Raw genomic sequence first — 19,566 nt, forward strand, 5'->3', positions numbered from 1 at the left:
GCATTTATATGTAAGCGATGATCATTTCCTGTGGTGAACCCAATATTCACTCACTAGTTCCCTTCATTTCTGTTTTTTAACATCTTTAACTCTTTTGTTTTGGATCAGTGTTTCACTTTTAGAAACCCAATTTCCAATCCTGCTCTAAACCAAGTGTCAAACTAATGACCTTAAGCATACACTTAAACACCCAAATCCCCATGGCAAGTACTGGTTATTCATTCTGCTATTTACGATTGCTTTTCTCTTTTTATGCAGAAACCAGCAATTCATAAGATTGCATGACACAAGTGATCATTCCCTGTCATTTGAAAGTCAGATTTCATGTAGGTTACTGGTGGTGCAGTGGTTAGCTCAAGTGCCTCACAGCAAAAGTGCGACATGTTTTAGCCAACCAGCGTCGACCAGCTGGGGCCTTTCTCTTTTCAGTTTGTTCTTTCCAAGTGCTCTAGTCTCAGTCCAGAGACACAAATGTGAGGTTTTGATTGATTGATTGAATCTTTATTTTGAACATGTTAAAAAAGTACAACAACATACAATTAAAAGAGACAAATAAACAAAGCAAAACAAAAAGAAAACGAGCAACCACAACTACAAATAACTTTCATGTTCAAAAAGGAGCAGGAAGAAGCATAAGCTTATTTAATCCCACCCCTTTTCCACTATCTAGTAATCAATAGACTACAGAAATACCTCCTTGCAATTACATTATATGTCATGTGTATTTTTTTTTTATTATTCTTTTATATATATACATTTATACATTTATGTTTCTATCTATCCATACATACGTATATAAACATACGCACATATACACATTTTCAATAACCCCATTAACACCTCAAAGGATACACAACCTACAAATATATATATACCCATACCAACATACCCGTGCACCCGCACACACATGAAAATATTAGACAAGAACACCCTATCAAATCTCTACCTCTTCCCTGTACCCTGTAAAAACCATCTCCGCTTTTTAAACTGTGCCATGCTCGGACATTGCTTTATATCTTTACTTAGTCTGTTCCACAGCTTCACTCCACACACAGAGATGCAAAAACCTTTTAATGTTGTACGGATACGAGGATGTTTTAAATTTAATTCCCCCCTCAAATTGTATCCCCGTTCCCTTTTAGAAAACATTTTTAGAATATTGTCAGGAAGCAGGTTATTTATTGCTTTATATATAATTTGTGCTTTGGTTAAGTTTAAATGCTGCAAAAATGAGTGATTGCACTGTGTATTAGCTTCATGATGAAGCGGTGGCATATCCTCTGGCCCCCTTTAGAGCTGGTAAAGGCTCCAACCTCTCCCACTACACTGAATCGGATAAGCAGTTCAGAAAATGAATGGCTGGTTTGATGTAGGTTAATGATAACTGCATCCCAGTAATTTAAAACTCCCATCCCATAGAGGTGGTGAGGAAAGATTTATTTTATATATAGTAATTGGAAAGGATTGTCATCTGATGGCATAAGGAGTGATGGGACTGTTAAAGACGGAAGTTGAATTAGCAGTTTGTGTTTAGTTTGTTGTTTTGGTGCACATGTGATATTATTTTCAGTGTTTCTCTGACTGAGGCCACCATGACTGAAGCTGCCGTTGCAATTAAAGACCTGTGATGAGTGGGCCAATAATTCCAGCGCCCTTATCTGTGCCTGCTGGGTGTGTGTATACACAAGTGTCTGCTAACACACGCACCGTTTCAGCTTTATGTGTCTATTATTAATGCAATGCGACAGAACAAAACAAGCCAATCTGAAGCAATAACAAACAAAATGAAAGCAAATGACAATGTGTAAAAACTAAAAAAAACAAGCATTAGACAGGACAGAAGACATTGATATCAGCAGGGAAGTGTTTACAAAACAGTTGGCATAAATATGCTATGTCGTTATCTGTGAAGAAAAGAAGGGAAAACAGAATTGTAGTCAGTTTGGTGAGTTTATAAGTAGGATGCTGGAGTACTGAAGGCAGCATGAGGGGATTTACTGGCTTTGCTGTGTCGTCTGCGGGCACTTTGGCACAGCATAAAAAGCATCAGTGTGTTTATATCCAAGAAGATTTATCTTCAGCGTTATTCATCCAATCATCAAAACAAAACGAAACCCTTTCTTTTAAAATTAGTTTCTTCGAATCGGGTTGTGGTTTCATTTTTTAAAAGACTCAAAAGATCATTGTTGGAAGGACTGCTGAGTAGAATTTCACTTACATACCCTCAGATATGCCTGCCACTTCACACTGAAGCGAGTATGATGTGATATGGATCCAGCAGTAAAAACGCTGGTTTGCGCCGCAGGCTCCAACTATTCCCTCCGGCCTTGCTGTTACGTTTAAATGACATGGTGTGTCGCAGTCTCATGTAGATGAATCTGCGTCCATGTGACAGACATCACATGTTACTGTCAGGGGTAATGCTTAATAATGATGCTCTACGCTAGTAATGCTCATCTTCCGTCTTCATCAGACTTAGCTCATTGAATGCATCAGTGAGCGTGTTTGGTGAGTAAAAGCCAGTGACGGGTGATTAGTTACCACGCTGGTGACACGGGCCGCCGCTTCACCGTCATGTCACACACGTGTGGTACGTTCCCAGCATATCTAATGCTGTTCTTAATTACACATTTGGCTGGGGATTAGCTTGTCATAGAAGGGGTTATGCTCTACCGGGGGGAAAATTACCATCTGTAAAATATATTTACAGAGTGAAATTTCCATAAATGACCCCCAGGTCATCACTGATAGCTTGTAAAATCAGGTGTCTCACTTCTGTAATACTCAACACTTTTAACCTGTTTCATATTACAACACTGGTATACTTAATTGTTATCTAAGAGAGAATAATTAATATAATATTACCAGTGTCCATGTAATCAACTATTTTATAGACATATATCTATGACACCTTTCCTGGGAAGTAATTATGGACTTTATGTAAAACATGGCCATAGTCAATGTCCCTGTGACATGAGAGATGTGATGGCAGAGATTAAGGGCCCTTAAATTTCTTCTTGTATCCTTTTTTACTTTACACCAGTTGATTAGTGCAGTATCTTTATAGTGCAAGCTATGAATAAATCTGGGAATAAATACTGTGAATCTTCAACTTGAAGGAGACAACTAAGCAAAGCAACTGACTAAAGCGGATGAGGAAAGACTCTTTATGGGTTTACACCCCATTTCAGTTGATCACCTCGCAGCACAGCCTCCATTGCATAACAGAATCAGTCTTGAGAAGAGCTGCAAGGCCTGCCTACGTAGTCATACCTCCTCCCATTCCAGGAAATAAACTGCAAGTACTAAATCAACTTACAGCAACTTAAAACTGTTTAAAATCAACAGATCCTCCAAGTATTAGCAATATGTTACTGTAAAAAGAGTCCAAATCGACCTGGAATGTTTTGGTTGTTCTTCTTTTCAAACCAAAGGCCAAGTGACAAGAGCATAAAATAAACAAATCAACAAAGTACTTCTTCTTACTCTTACATCTTTAATCACAGTTTCATTAAAACATCATGTAACAGGTTAAAATTCATCAACTAATCAAGCATATCATTTTAATTTCACAGCTAAAAGCATGACCGAACAGACCAACAATACTGTAGCATGTACAGTAGTAGCACTTGCTGATTAGCACCTTTGGTACTTCAAAAGTACCAACAGCTCTATCAGCAGTTCCAGTTCAGTTACTCAAATTAGGGGATGTTAGGCCTAAGACAGCATGATTAGCTATTACAGACAGTGTCTGCTGACCCATATCCAGGGCTGCAGCCTAAGCAGAGGATCCCAAACCTCCCTCGTCCCAGCCACTTCCTCCAGCTTGTCCAGGGGAACACCAAGGCGCTCCCAAGCCAGCCAAAAGATACAGTGGTGTGAAAAACTAATTGCCCCTTTTGTTAAATCATAAATTAACTCTGATTAAAAGTGTTTTTTTGGAAAACTGAGTTCAGCTACACTGAACACACTCAGGCCTGATTACTGGTAGACCTCTTGAATCAAGGAATCACTTAAATAGTATCTGTCTGACAAAGTGAAGAAGGCTAAAAGAACTCAAAAAGCAACACATGATGCCACGAGCTAAAGAAACACCTGAGAAATAAAGATGTCACTGACATCTAAAAGTCTGGAAAGGGTTACAAAGCAATTTCTAAGGTTTTGGGACTGCAGTGAACCACACTGAGAGCCACATACACACATGGAGAAAACTTGGAACAATGATGAGCCTTCCCATGAGTGACCGGGCGACCAGAATTACTCTAAGAACAAAAGAACCCAGAAAACAAGAGATTTCAAGTAGAAAACCTCTGCTGACCAAAAGGAACATAAAGGCTCATCTCACATTTACCAAAAACCATCTTGATGATTCCTCTTCCTCTACAGAAGAGATGTCCACAGAGTCCCACAGGCTGACCTATTCTGAACGTACTTATAAACATGTAGTTCATGTTGTACTTTTTAACAGGGCAGTCTTTTCGTAACTGACCGTAAAATCACGACATCAATTTTAGAGTGAGCCTCTTGTGGCCATTTGAGGAACTGCATTGTCACTTACATATTCATTTCTATAAGCAGACATCTGCATATGAATGTACGCAAGTATTAAAGAATATGTTTGCAGGACTGGAAGCTTTTCTTTTTTCTGTATATTGATTCCTGCTGACCAGTCACATTCAAGCAGCCTGTGATTTGATCCGTGTAACATGTAGCATTTGAAAAGCATTTTGCTGAAATGCAGTCTCAGTTCACTATTAAATTAGTCTGTGGAAGAAAATGAGAATTGCAGCACATTTTCATCCATTGTTGTTATGTACTGTAAGTATCAGAAGTAGAGTACATCGAGAAGAATATATGTTGGCACAGTCAAGCGCACAACAAACCCCAAGAAACAGCACTGGGCTGTGAAATGATTTTTTTTTACATATGGCTGCACACGGTAGGCTACTGAAAGTGAAACTGGGATTCATGTTGCCCAAAAGGTAATCGGAGCACCTATAAACCAAAAATACATTTTTTTTCATTAGTTTCTTATTCATGAAACAAACAACCTGCATCAGGCTAGATACATTTTTATGACACTTATACTGGGAATGCTTCACTTTACATTAACCTCTTAAGCCCCAACGCCCCCTGATACGGGGGCAAAAGGCAGGAGATCAGGTAGGCTTGGGGCTTAAGAGGTTAAAAAAGAAAAATTGCCTAATATTAATATTTGTTTGATGCTTTGAAACATTATAAACATGCAAAAGAGAAAAATTAGTGATGAGTGTTATTAAGCTTATTTTAAAGGTCTGTATTTTATACTTCTATCTTAGGCCAGTAATGTTGTGGGGATGGAGCTGGACTCCCTCAAGGTGGTGTCGGAGAGGCGGATGTTGTCCAAGATAAAGACAATGTTGGATAACACCTCCCACCCACTCCATGACATGCTGGTCAGTCACAGGAGCACATTCAGTGAGAGACTGAGATTACCGAAAAGCACCACTGAACGACACAGGAAATCTTTCCTGCCTGTGGCCATCTCTCTGTACAACGCATCCACTTAACACACTGGTTACTGCTACAACTACACCTGTTTCTTTTCCAGCTATTTATTAATGAGTGACTTTGTATATATATATATATATATATATATGTATATATTGTACTATTCTTAGTTAGCGTATTGTCTGTCTTGTTAATGTTGGCTTATAATGGAGCACTGTAACAAAAATAATAATTTCCCCCAGGGATCAATAAAGTATTCTGATTCTGATTCTGATTCTGAAAACTTTAAAAATGCAACTCAGAAGTTGGGACTCACTCCGAAAAAGTTTCCTTTTCTCTATTTGCATTTCCACACATTTGTTATTACCTTGTTTTCTGGGCGAACCTTCCAGCTCTGCCTCAAAACTAATCCATTTCAAGTAATTTTGTCATACAATATAATCTATATGTGGGCATTTCATACTGCATCTGCCAAATAAATGAGTTATGCAGATTTAATGGATGCATGTGTTGATGAATAATGAAACAAGGCCCCTAGAGCATATGTATCTACTTTGTTATTTGGCTGTACGTCAAAAATTCAATCTGCTGTGTATTCCACTGTATGTTTCGCATAAGACAGATTTTCTTCATGTTTTGGAGGTTTTTCTAAGAACGTGTTAGCGCTCTGATCTCCTGCACGTCAGTCTGGTGTTGCTCCACTGATGTAATACGAGAGATAAAAATGCAACAGTTCTACATGGCTTTTTCACATCTCCACTGTTTCACAGCGAAACCACGGAGCAATTTTCCACCGGTGGACAAGCTGTAAGGTCATCCCATCAATTCTTGTCAGCTTAGGTAACATCATTTCAAGCCATGCAGTGGCTGCTTTGCAGAGGGTGCTAATATAATCACAGGATGAAATGTCACAACCAACCTCAAATTGCACCTCTGTTTCCTCGTTCTGAGAAAAGAAGAAAAAAATCGAATTTTATCTTCAGTTTAATGAAACATGATCACCCCCCTGTTCAAAAGCCTCATCTTCTGCAAACAGCGTGACCCTGCTTACCCACAAAAAAAGCACACATATAGGTGCACACACTCACATGCTCACAAATCTACATGAGCGCGCACACACAGACAACCTTTTTCGCTGTCTTTGTGTCTTTTGTCATGAGGTTGTTATTCAATTTGTCCTTCCCCCATCTCCCTGATTGTGCTTCTTGTGGGTCATGTTACCTCAGGGGGTTGTTAATGGCAGTATAAGTGAAAACACAAAATATAGGAAGCAGCAGAGATTCCAGGAAATGGGAAAGATACAGTCTGAATGGATGGAGGGCCTACGGCACCATATGTTCTAGGTCTACTGACTAACACTTTTTCAGGCAGCTCACAAACAGGATTTATACAAAAGAGTTTACAAGCTAAAAAGAAAAATAAAGAAGATATTCTACACATTGTGTAGTGGATGACTTTACTGACTAATATATAACATGGTGCCCTTCCCCTTTGGCTGACTCTTAAAATAAATCAAGAAAAACATCTTCCATCAATGTCATAATACACGATGGCAGAATTCATCACGCTGCTGGCATCATAGTATGATACGATGCTGTGTTGCATGCTCATTACACCCTTGGTTTGTCCCTTAAGCATTTGTATTTAATTTAGTCTCCCATGCATGCAACGTCTATCTAATTAGTGAGTAAAGTTTTAATGTAGTAAACCTCCTCCTCATTACTGTCTCGTTGCCTGTGGGTGGTTACAATTTTAGTAGAGGGAGAAAAAAAAAACATCTCACATCCTGCACCCACAGGCAGCAGCTCACACCCTGGTGTTGACTGGACCTCTTCTGGTCAAACATGACACGTGTGAGAACAACAACACTATTTTGGCACTAAGAGATCCATACAACTCAGTTTCCAAACACTAACAGAGTAAGTAAGACAGGGTGATAGCAGCATTTCAGTGGCATTCAATTTGTGCAGATATGTTTAAAAAATCCCACAATACACACACACACACACACACAAACAGTTTGAATAGACATCCATCCTCTGCTGCTTATCCGAGTAGCAAAGGCAGCAGTCTATGCAGAGACGCCCATGCCCGTTTCTCTCTCTGGGCACTTACTAAGCTCATCCAGGGGAAAAGTAACACTTTTCCAAACCAGCCAAGAGATATAATTTCTCCTGACCCAGGATGCATCCTAATCAGATGCAGGAGTCACCTGCCAGTGTGGAAGAGTAGCAGCTCTACTCTGAGCTTCTCCCACATGAATTTAAAGCTAAAATTTGAGGCTATACTAGTACATGTTTTCCCATCATTTGCTTTAACAGCAGCACTAAGGCACTACAAGGACTTTACAAGACTTCACAACACTGTGAAACCCCAGTGTTCTTAGTCTTCAATGGAACAATTGGTGACAGCAAAGGATTAAAGTCAGCACACGTTGGTCATCTGAAGAATTAGTGGAAGTCTAAAAAGTCTTGAGGTGTGTTTTGTGTTTAATATCCTCCAATAATATAAACTTTCTCCCACAGTGTTACTTCTGTGTGGATAAAGTGGAGTAGATTCAGTGCTGGAGTCCAACTCCAGAGAAACAAAACACCCCGAGGCTTCAATATTTCCACCATGTTTTACTGTAGATTTGATTTATTGCAGCATCCTGCTTACCTTCTTGTGACATCTAACTTGGATTCATAAGAACAAAGAACCCTTTGTCCTAACCAAAGTATCTAACGACTGCTCGTGTTCTTTATTTAGCAAACTATCTACCTGTGATGAAGATGTTTTTCTACCCCTCAGTAAGCAAAGCTCGATGTATTGATCTGATGGTGTGCTCACATTTGGTCTGCTTGAATCTCCTTTGGGTACCAGTGAAACAGCATTGGCACGCACCTTGCTGTGTCAACCTTCAGCCTGAGAATAATTTGATGCTGAAAATCCTTGCTTAGAATTCGACGTTTGACACTTTATTGCAATGTTCTTCTGGAAGCTTTAGGATTGATCATAAATATGACACATGACTGAATGGAACATTTTGTTTTTTGCAAGCCTGTGGAGGCAAAGCACTACATTTTCTAGCTACCACTCAGGTCAATAAAGACACGTCAAATGCAAATGCTTGCATTTTATTGGTTTACTCAGGTTGTCTATATTCGTTACTCAAAGATCAGACCAGTGTTGAAATCAGCAGTGAAATCCTGTTGAATTCCAAAGCAAGTCAAGACAATTTTATTTCTCTGTCTATATGCATCTGAGAGAACCAGTTTCAGAATATTTAGGTGTTCTTCCCTTTACCGAATGTTAAAACAATAAAGACCATGACAAAGAAATCATTCTACTTTACAAAGACAAGCAACAAATTCTCATATTTCAGACGCTGGAACAATAAAGTGATATCTTATTTATCCGATGTATTGAGACAAATTTTATTTAAACAGACTTTTAAAATTCAGTGGAGTAAAAAGTCAAAGTTTCCCAGTGAAATATGGAAAGAGTAGATTTGTAAAAAGTGACAGATTTCTGTGGAACTACAGTACAAACTATTTCTAAAACCTACAGTGTTTATATATTTCCATTTTAAGTGCTGTACTCTACAACTGGTTTTAAGATGCAGATTATTAATTCATTTTGACCTCTGTGATTAAAACATTGACACCTTTTATTATGCTCTAATCCTATTGTGTATCTTCATGAATATACAGATCCATAGTGGCAGACACACACTTTTGTGATAAAACATAGTAAAAAACACATTATGTAACAACATGGGGACAAAGTATCTAAAATGTGTTAATAATACTACTGAAGGCCTAAATGAAGACGTGCCTTTGAGCTAAGTGTCATTCTTTAAGATGTGGAGAGTTATAGAGAGTCAAACAGATGGACCCTCAGGTATTTTGTTTTAACCCAGTACATATTTGAAGTTATGCGGCTTTGTTGAGCTTATTGTTGCATATAAACATAAATATTGTTTTTGTAATTTTAGGGGATTCCTGCAAAAGTAATGTTTGCAGGAATTTTTATGGTGGGAAGAAGATATAATCAGATTCATTCTGCAGTTGTCAAGCTATGTAAAATTATACCCATAACTTATCAATACAAACATTAATGTCAACCAAGTCTGGTTCTAAACTGTGCAGAATTGCACTCCCCAGTCACTTTATTAGGTTAACTTGCTTAGCTGTTCATTCACACAAATATAATCAGCCAGTCACAGTTCAGTGCATTTGGTATCATTTGCAGCTTGAGACACAATCTGCTGAAAGGTGATTTACGCTACTTTGACTATGACATGGTTGTTTGTGTAACTATTTCAGAAACAGATTATAGAAGATTGTAAAAAATGTTACCAGGTCTGATGTGTTTCAATTTCCATTGCAACATCAGTTGGTAGAGTGAGGATTAATTAATGGTTAAGGCTGCTTCTGGTGGAGTGATGTGGGGGTAGGGTTCTTGGCACACTTTGACCTCTTTAGCACCAACTGAACATCATTTAACCACCACCTACCTGAGTATTATTGCTCACTATATCGATTCCTTTATGGCTACAGTGTACCGACGTTCTGTTGGCTGCTTCCAGAAAGATAACGCACCGTGTCACAATGTTAAATGCCATCTCAAACTAGTTTCTTGAATGTGACATTGATTTTGCTGTCCTCAAATACCCTCCACAGACATCAGAGCTCAGTCCAATAGAGCAGCTTTGAGATGCGGTGGAACAGGAAATTCATAACACTGGTGTGAAAAAGAAAGGTCTTCAACATCTGTGTGATACTATCGCGTCAATATTGGCTAAACTCTCAGGATATGTGTCCTTTGAATCTATGGCATGGACAATTCAAGCACTTCTGAAAGCAAATGTGGGCCGAAACCTGACCCCTCTGTGTACGTTTGAAGCACTGCACTGTTTATAAAATTGTTTTGAAGATAAACGTTAATTAATTTTCACCTAACCAAAAAAATGACACTTTGTTACACTATAACTTACAGATTTATGAATATCCAGAGCCACAGTGGCAGACAGACACTACTGTGATTAAGCCTACTGAAATACATATTTTATGCCCATATGGGAGCAAATTAATGACATTTTTTAACATTTTTATTATCATTATTATCATTGATAAGCTGTAATGTTATACACAGACAAATAAATGTAAATAAATGGAGCCTCAGGTATCTGCTTTTAATCCAGTGAAAGTCCCTATATGGAACAGATATATATATAAATCTTATAAAGTTTGTATCTGTCTTGTGTGAAACTTGTATGAAAAGCATACAAGAGTGAAAACAGATATAAGATCCCTTGAAAAATTATATAAATGAAACTTTTATGTTTTGGATACTTCCTATAACAATATAATGAGGAAGTAATGAGAAAGTGGCCACTTTCATGAGTGAATCATATAAGCCTTATATGATTTACTATATGAAGTAGGCCACATCTTATGCAAGTCTTTTATAAGTTTTTTCTATTTCTTTTCCATATGGGTCTGAAGTTAAGCAACTGTGGAGAACTTTTTATTGTTTACAGGCATTCGTATGGTCGGATAACATCAGATTTATCCTGTGATTCTCTGCAGTCTGCATGTCTTAGAGCTGACACCATTGAGATACTCATTCAATAAATCAGCAAATAATGACACTCCTCACACATCCTTTTATTTTTTATTTTTCTCTCACTTTTGTGAGTTTCTGCACACAGATATCAGTAAAGTTGTGGCTGCAGAAGCCTTCTTGTCCTTAGCATCTAGCCATCTTGCTAGTTCAGCAGAAGGGAAGCATAGCCTTGGTTACTTTTATGTGGCAGGTAGTTTCAAATGCAACTTTTCAGAGAGCTCAACAAAAGTTCTGAAATATGCAAACTGTTTCTGTGTGCTGAGTGATAACTTCACTTAGGAAAGTTATCTAAAGGTCGTGTAAAACTGTTGAACAGTAGGCTGTGCGGGCTAATATTTTGGTATAGTGGTTTACTGTAATGGACTACTGTGGGCTGTAATGACAATTAGAAATATGCACGTTAAAAACAAAAATGTCTTTCGATAACATCCCTCCAATTTTCCGTGTGCCTTTATTCTCACTTCTGATTTTATTTTCTGGAACAATAGTGTATACGGAGTTCAGCCGTTTAGCGATACCCAGCAAGCCTGCACATTCATTTGTGTGATGAAGTGTACAGGCCCCGTGTCTGAGTCTACACCATCATCATCAACCCTGCCAGCCTGACAGACAGCTCAACAGCCATTATGACAAAACAGCAACATGAACCGAACCAGCCAGTGAAACTTTGAGAGAGATGAGATACTCGAGGCTCAGTTAGGAAAGAAGATGGAAACGAGCAGGGCTTGACATCTGCGAAGCAAGAGTCAAACGAAGCAAAACAAAGAGAGAAAGTAACACAAGAACAACAGGATTTTCTCTCTCCTAGCTTCTGCAAAGAATTTAGATCGTCTCGCAATACCCGACCGCTTTTTCATGCTGACATAGCCAACATGTTTGTTACCACGCTCTGGTAACTAGCAAACTGCTCTGTGGAGTAAAAGTGTAGCCTTTAAAAAACTACTCACTATTATCAGCAATTAACACATTCACTTTGCAGGATTTTTCACGCATGCTTTAGCGTGTGAAAGAGTTGGAGATGTGTGTGTCAATGAGAAGGAGTCAGGTATAAAAGTTTAAAATACCAGTTAGATTTTAGATCTGTAATACTGTATCATCCAGCCAAGGCTTTACTATTTTCAGGATAGGGTTCAAAGTTAACATCCTCTTTCCTCTACCTGGTTTTGAACCCCAGTTGTGCAGGATGTTGGGTTTCTGCCACAGAAGCCACAGTGCTGAAAACAACATTTGCAAAAACATATGAAGGAGGGTCATTGCAAAGAAAGAGTTCTCATCTCTTCTATTTAATCTGTTCACTGTGCTGTCTTTGTAAATACAGACAATAATCTTTTTTTAAGTATATATAAAAATTCAGATTGTGCAGGTGCAACATGTTAGCAAATCTGGTCCTAAGTTCACTTCTCAGAGTTATTGTTTTAAGACCAGCATTCACAAAGTGTGACTGGTCCACAGACCCAAAGAATTGCACAACTGGAAATTTCTTTCATCCACTTCATGTCATCCTGTGTCATCTTAAGGTGCTTGGAACAAGACCACACAGCAGGCTAAACCTTTGTAAATTTGACCAGTACACCTTAGAAAATGTCACTTCACCAGGAGTTCAAGACTTCACCAAGACTATAAATATCATTACAATGACACATTACATTTACAAACAGCGCTTGATATATTCTCTTGTGTAGCCCTCCAACCTTGGCTTGGTACTGTGGTATTTTAGCCTTTGAGAAATCTTTGCTAATATATTGCACATTTGGCATTTTATTTGCCAAAAGTGTCTTTAAATCCATCTTCTTTTACAGTCCAGATTCGCATCCATCCCCCCAGCAGCTTATTTCGGAAGCTATTTACATTCGATTATCATTATTCATGACGTTTGACTCTGATCCAATCGGAACAATCTAATGAATAATGCAAATTTCCTTATGCTACATCTTTATCTGGGAGTCATGAGCGCAGCTAGAGATGTAAGACTGTATAATAGGACGGCCCCCTCAGAGGCGCAGAATCGGATTGTCAAAAAAAACCTCGATGTAGCTTCCAAGCAGATTTAATTTGAATCGCCGATGTGACGTAACAGCTTACGCCGCGTTAAAATCACTCACACTCCAGGCTTGAATTTCAAATAAGAGGTAGGAGCACACTTTTGACCAGAAGTGATTGACTCACACCGCCGACTTATCCTCACCCTTTAAGTTGACCTGACTCCTCAGCTGCTAGCTGCTTCACTGTCGTCTCTAGCAAGTGGCTAACGGTGTCTGCCTGCAGCTTGGCGATGAGGAGGTGGTGTGCAGAATCACATTAGCTTATCTACCTTGTGACAGTTGTGAAATATGCCTGCTTTTACCCACCTCTGTCTGAAATCTGGGACTGTTGGTTAAAAAAGCAAAGATGAATTTTGTTGGTAAATTCTCCCTGTGCGAAAAACAGAAAGCCTGACAGGCAGCAGCAGTCTTGAGGCTTAGCGATCTGTCAGTTAGTGCTCAGTCGCTGTATATTTGTGCCAGCTTGTGGTAGAACGTTAAGCTTCAGTGGGCAAAAGGGATGTACAAAAAAAAGAAAGAAAGAAAGATTTTCTCATCCTGTGTTGTGTCTCGCCTCATCCTGTGAGCCTCTCAACGCTGCGCCCACTTGGGGCCTGATTCATTAATCAATAAACCAATGTTACTGCTCAATACCTCAGTGGATGCTTGCACACTCTGCTAACCTGAGAAACTCACAGCAGGTTTCTGCATTACTCATCCTCTAAAACCTTTTTGTCATTAATGACACTGATGCACTTTGTAAGGGAGAGCACCATGAAACACTTCCACAAAGGTAAATGAAAGCTGTTGGAGTTCTCTGTGCTACAGAGTCCCAGAAGAAGGATTCTGATCATTTATTAATGGCGATAGATTCACATTCATAATAGTGCCACAGCTGTTCATCTGGGGAGCTTAAAACATCACTTGAAATGAGCCCCTTCAGGGTCATCCCAGTTGCCATCGAACTCAGAAGAAGCCTTCCGAGAAAGAGATGAAGGCATTCTCATTTACAATGCTTTTCACAGACTCCTTGATTGGTATTCAAGCCAGTGTTTGACTTGTCTTTAGTGCATTAATTTTAATGAAAAATGTGTTCCACATCGCCAGTCATTATTTCCTCCACATACTGAAAAGGCTCACTGACCCGCTGCCAGTGTTGTGCCATGTCTGTGTGATTTTAACCACAGGCCAACCAAAGACAATTACATTAAAACTCCTTAGACTTCAAAGTGCAAAGGAGGGGTTACAAGCGGATAGTGCGAGCTATGAAAAAAATGTTTTATTATTCCAATGATTACAGCAGTAAAGACACAAGCCTTTGAGGACTGGCGTTTGGTCTTTTCCTAACAGCTGAGACAGACATTTTCCCCAGTGTTATCTCTCACAACAGGAACAGACGCCGTCTCCAGCCTTCTTTTGTGGTCTACAGTGAAATGTTGTATCAATAATACACCGAGACAGTATACAGGGGGTATGAATTATTGAAAGGCACGGTGGTTCGGCTGGGGTTCTAATCTCCACAGAGCAGTTAATTTGATGTTCTTGTTTTTCTGTTTTGGAATCAACCTGCAATGCACCATCCATCCCTGCAAATATCACAGGCAGAGAGGAGCAGGCCACTGGGAACTAAATGAATGATCTACTGATGCTAATGTCCTCTGCCAGCCGAGGTCTTGCTTAATAAACCTCAAGATGAGACAGCCGTGTGAGAAATAACATGATGAAAAGTAAGCCTCGTCAATTCAAGCCCACACACCTGAAAGTGCGGCCGATAATGACAGTGGAATTAGTAATGAGGATGAGTGAAGGGGCATTCGTCCATTTAGGGGCTACAAAGGCTTAAGGGTTATGCTTTGTAACCTGAATCAGGGCTCTGGAGGGAATATCAATATCTAAGGCAGGCGGCTGATTAGTGGGAAATGTTCACTCAGCAGAGTGTGAGACACTGATCTGACTTTTAATTTATCTCGTTTAAAAAGTCATGTGCTGGTTTTCACAGCAGGTGCATCCAGACCAATACTCAGCATTGTTTGGGATATTATCAGCCAGCTTAAGAGTCAACAAACTGGTCAATAAAGAAAATGGCATATTATCTCCCAGTCACATCAGGACAGGGGAACTGGAGTCTCAGACTTTCTAATTAGTCGTTCTTATTTTATCATAATCTGTTTGAATCTGTTGAAGGGACGCTCAGCTGACAGCGGGGGACTTTGGTCTAGTGAAATGGCTTTGCTGCTGTGAGCATGATAGCTGCAGATATTTTCAAACAGCTGCAAGCCAAATGTGCCCTTTTTTTGGACTGCACACAGGGGAGAAAAAAAGATTCATTTTTTCAGTTCTCATATTTCCTTAAATGGTGAGATGAAGATGTGTGAAATGTTAAATGAAAAGTTAAATGAAAAATATCCACCAATTTGCAAACCGTTTTTACAAATTTTCAGGTTATGCTCAGTTTTTTCCAGTTAAAGATGTGATTAGTCGTATAATCTGTGTATGAAATTAAAAGCAGATAGAAATCGGAGAAATTAGAGTTTGAATTTGATACTTTCCCAAAAGTCTGTACAGGGGCTGACAACCAATACATTTCCTTATGTTAAAAAGACACCTGGTACAACATCTCACTTTCAGTTAGCATTTTAGATGAACAGGTTACATGAATGTTTATAAAAAGCATCCCAGAGAGGCTGAATTTATCTAAAGTAAAGATGGGGAAGGGTTCAGCAACTTAGGTTTCTCGCTGTTCTCATTTGTGGTACGTAATGTTATCTAAAGTTTCAGAGAACCCAGAGAAACCCAGGGAAAAGCTGTGAACCAAGAGTGAATCTTTGGGCCCTCAGACAGAACTGGGTTAAACATAAACATGATTCTGCACTGGAAATTACTGTGTGAGCACAGGAACACTTCTAAAAACCGCTGAGTGTAAACACAGTGTGTTTGTTTCAACAAATATAAGTTAAAACTCTACCATGAAATTACATAAAAAACATAAAGATCCGAAACCAGCTGCTGTCCCTTGTCCATAGAGCAGTTACGATGGGCTAAGCTGAGGTGAAAAACGTATGTGGTGTGTGGTCCTTTTTGGAAATGGTATATTATTCACAATCACCATCACTGATTGTGATCTACACCCGTTTTCACACCTTGGCTCGTGTGATTGGGTAGAAGATCATTACGGGGTCCATTGTCCCTCTTGGGGGGACACTCCCACAGGGCTTAAATCTCCACTATTTGACCCTAGAACTGAAGAAGCTTCTTCGATGAGAGGTGAAACATCTTCAAGAAAACTTAAAGAAGTCAGGAAGCTTTTCTTTCCAAGTGCTTTAGAGTACCATGACCTGGATGACTGAGAACCTTCACAGACACAATAACTATTAAAAACATGAAGAAAGAAGAGATCTAATACCAAAGAAAAAGACTGGGAAGCGAAATCTTGCTTTTAAAAATAAACCAGCTGATCTCCACAGTTATGAAGAACAGAGGTTTCTAAAAAAGAGGTGATGCAGCAAAATTGTAAACGTGCCCCTGCACTTTAAAAAATGAACGTTTTTTCAAACAATAGCATTTCTCAGTACTGTCTGTGCAGACTCAAACACTGCCGCCCCAATATAACAAGTCGTAGCACTTTTAAAATCAGCCTTATGTATTTTTGTGTGCATTTAATTTACTGATCAATTAAAAAATGGAACAATTGAGTTAAAATAAGAAGAGCAATTCACAGAAAAAACAAAACAAACAAACAAAAAACATTCCTATTATCTTACAAATTGGAACAAATATGTCAAAAACAAAATAAAAATCAGGCTATCAACTGATTTGTTAGCAAAACCAAATTGTGATCTCTGTTTGATTTCATTACAGTAGCTTACTTGTGGTACTTTTTAGAAGTAGAATGGGAAGCAGAGCCTTCAGCTGCCCGACCCCTCTTCTGTAAAGCCAGCTCCCTGTTTGGATTCACACTGGATCAGGTGACCCTGAGCCCTCCATTAGCTTTGTTCCAATAGCTCTAGACTGCTGGAGTATTTCATCTTCACTCATCTTTTTTCACTCTCTGTGTGTTTAATTAGTTTTTATTCATTTCTAGCTCTCTTCCACAATGTAGGATTCTTCCCATCAAGAACTGTCGCCAACTGCATGCTTATGGGGGACCCTTGGAGTTTTCTCCATGTCATTGTAGGATCTTCGCCTTACAATATAAAGTTCCTTGCAGTGTGTGCTTTGTATGGATTTTGGTGCTATATAACGAAAACTGAAAAAACTAAACTGAATGAACAAATGTGTGACCACAGATTGCGTTTTGGCAATTACATGGTAGTAATATGTGTAATTTTTTATTTACTGTGACTTGTGATGAATAAGTTGTCACTTCAGTCTAAACCTATAAATCTTTTATTTAAATGTCAGTTTTATTACGATCCTGCATTGTCCTCTCGATGAACAAAAACTCAAATCTCTCTTTCTGCTGTAATCAGTGTTGCACAAAAATACGTGACACATTTCTTCAACCCCAACCTACACATCCTCCAACACTATCAGAAGCAGCTTGTCTTTAGCTTCCTTGTGGCAGAAGGAATTTGCATCAATGGCCACATAACATGCAATGGCATGTAATGTCCCCACAGCTCGGTAGTAGATGCCAGTGGCACTGTGATGTACGTTCAATTTCTCTGCTGAGGATGATGTGAGGTGACAGTGGATTTGGTCAGGATTGGTGTGACATGCACTCTTTGAGCAGGGGCCCATCTTCCAAAAAAGCAGCAACAAATAACATTTCCTGTTTGCTCTGCACCTGCTGACGAATCTAAAGACTCTTTTTTTTCTGTCAAACACAGAAAGCTCAATGCAGTGCATGTGAACTTGCAAGCAAACTCTCTGGTTAGAAAAGGGAACATGAAATCAGACGGATTATAAAAAGAATCCAAATTGGGGTTATGGATAAATAATATGCAACAGTTAATGGAAATTGGCGTCGAAATAGTGTTCTGATAGACTTCCTATTTTAAACAATCTGTTCTTCTGTAGCTTGAATTTGCTTCATTTTTTCATGCAAATTATTCTGTAAAAGTGTATCAATCGTGTCACTCTTCATGTTGTACACAGACATTTAACATTTAAATCCCATTTACTAAAAATCTTCACACAGTGAGACCTCAGGGAAGTCTGCCTTTCTAAATCTATAAAGCAACAAATCCTTCAAACACCCTGGTGTATTTGACAGTGTTATCTGCAGTGTAAGTAAATTAAATCAAGCTTCCCCCGCTTTTAGAAAACTCATGCAATATTTGCTAGATTGAAAATTGCAAATTCTCATGACTAGAATTTGTAGCAGGGAAAAAATACACACAAATGCTGGAGCCTGTTGTCGAGCTGCTGCATTTAAAATATATTTGAAGAGAGGGATTATTCCTTTAAAGAGAGTGAAGCCCACTACAAGTGCAAGAGCAACAGATGCGCAAGGCTGCAACAGATGTGTAAATCAGCCCTCATGAATAAGTCAAAAATCCCCTTTTTTATTATGCCGAAACTTTGCCGTACAGATTAAACGCACGACTATCCTGCTTTTCCACAAGCTGCAGTTACATGTGTTCAGAATTCTATTTAGAGGCATAAACCATACATGCCTGAAAATGTTTTGATTTTATTTTGATTGTAAGCTGTGTATCACTCAGTCTTAAGGCTTATCCATTACAGTAAAGCAACTCTGCCCTCCGGAGCAAACTGATGAGTCAATGGGAATTTGTTTTGTTGTTGTACACCTTTTGCTCCCCGTTGCCCTGAGGTCACAAAAACTCATTAAGGATATATAAATGGCCACGAGTGTTCAGTGAAAGCCCTGTCCGAGTAACCATCTCTGAGCATACATGTGGGCAATAAATAGAAAAGGACAAGCACATGCTTAAGCAGATTGCTGCTTTCTTCGACTTTTGCATGACAGAGAAGCATTCACAAACAAAATCCATTACTATAAGCTCTGCTCTTGGAAACAAACGAGCATGGAGCCATACAAAGCACAGAGAAAGTGCTGCCTTACAACCAGTGCACATCAGGAGCTAATGATATTACTCACCCGGTTCTTTGTGGTCAGAGCTGTGGCCAGACAATAGGAAAAGGAAATCCTGACAGGTGTCCTGATCCAACGATGTGCTGTTGTGCAGGCAGAGGTCAACAATTAGGGTCACAGCTCTCTGACAGACCATGTCATCCTCCTCTCTGTCAGAACTCATGCTCCCAGCTGCATCCTCAGCCGCGTGTGCTCATCCAAGGGGACCAATACTCCCACGCACACACGCAGCAGGCTGGCATGCAGAAGATAAATGCAACTTGTCTCCGTCCTAGGCTGATTCTTCTCCTTCTTCTGCCGTCTCTCGAGTGTGTGTGCGTGTTTTCTTGTGTGCGTGCGTGCGTGTGCTTCACTTTCTTTGTGAGTTCATGTGTGTAAGCTTGTCCC

The 19,566-nt window shown here is 39.3% G+C and overlaps 1 protein-coding gene across 1 annotated transcript in view; it reads right to left on the minus strand.

Annotated features, from left to right (window-relative positions):
- The window catches only part of syt6a (synaptotagmin VIa), an 81,857-nt gene extending 62,515 nt beyond the window's left edge, over positions 1 to 19,342 (minus strand). The window contains exon 1 of the mRNA XM_006794027.3: positions 19,186 to 19,342. Coding sequence (XP_006794090.1) covers positions 19,186 to 19,342 — 157 coding nt within the window. The remainder of the gene's footprint in view (positions 1 to 19,185) is intronic.
- Between the last annotated feature and the right edge of the window lie 224 nt (positions 19,343 to 19,566).

The sequence above is a fragment of the Neolamprologus brichardi genome, chromosome 20 (assembly GCF_056152115.1).
Source record: "Neolamprologus brichardi isolate AB-2024 chromosome 20, ASM5615211v1, whole genome shotgun sequence".
Classification (NCBI taxonomy): domain Eukaryota; kingdom Metazoa; phylum Chordata; class Actinopteri; order Cichliformes; family Cichlidae; genus Neolamprologus; species Neolamprologus brichardi.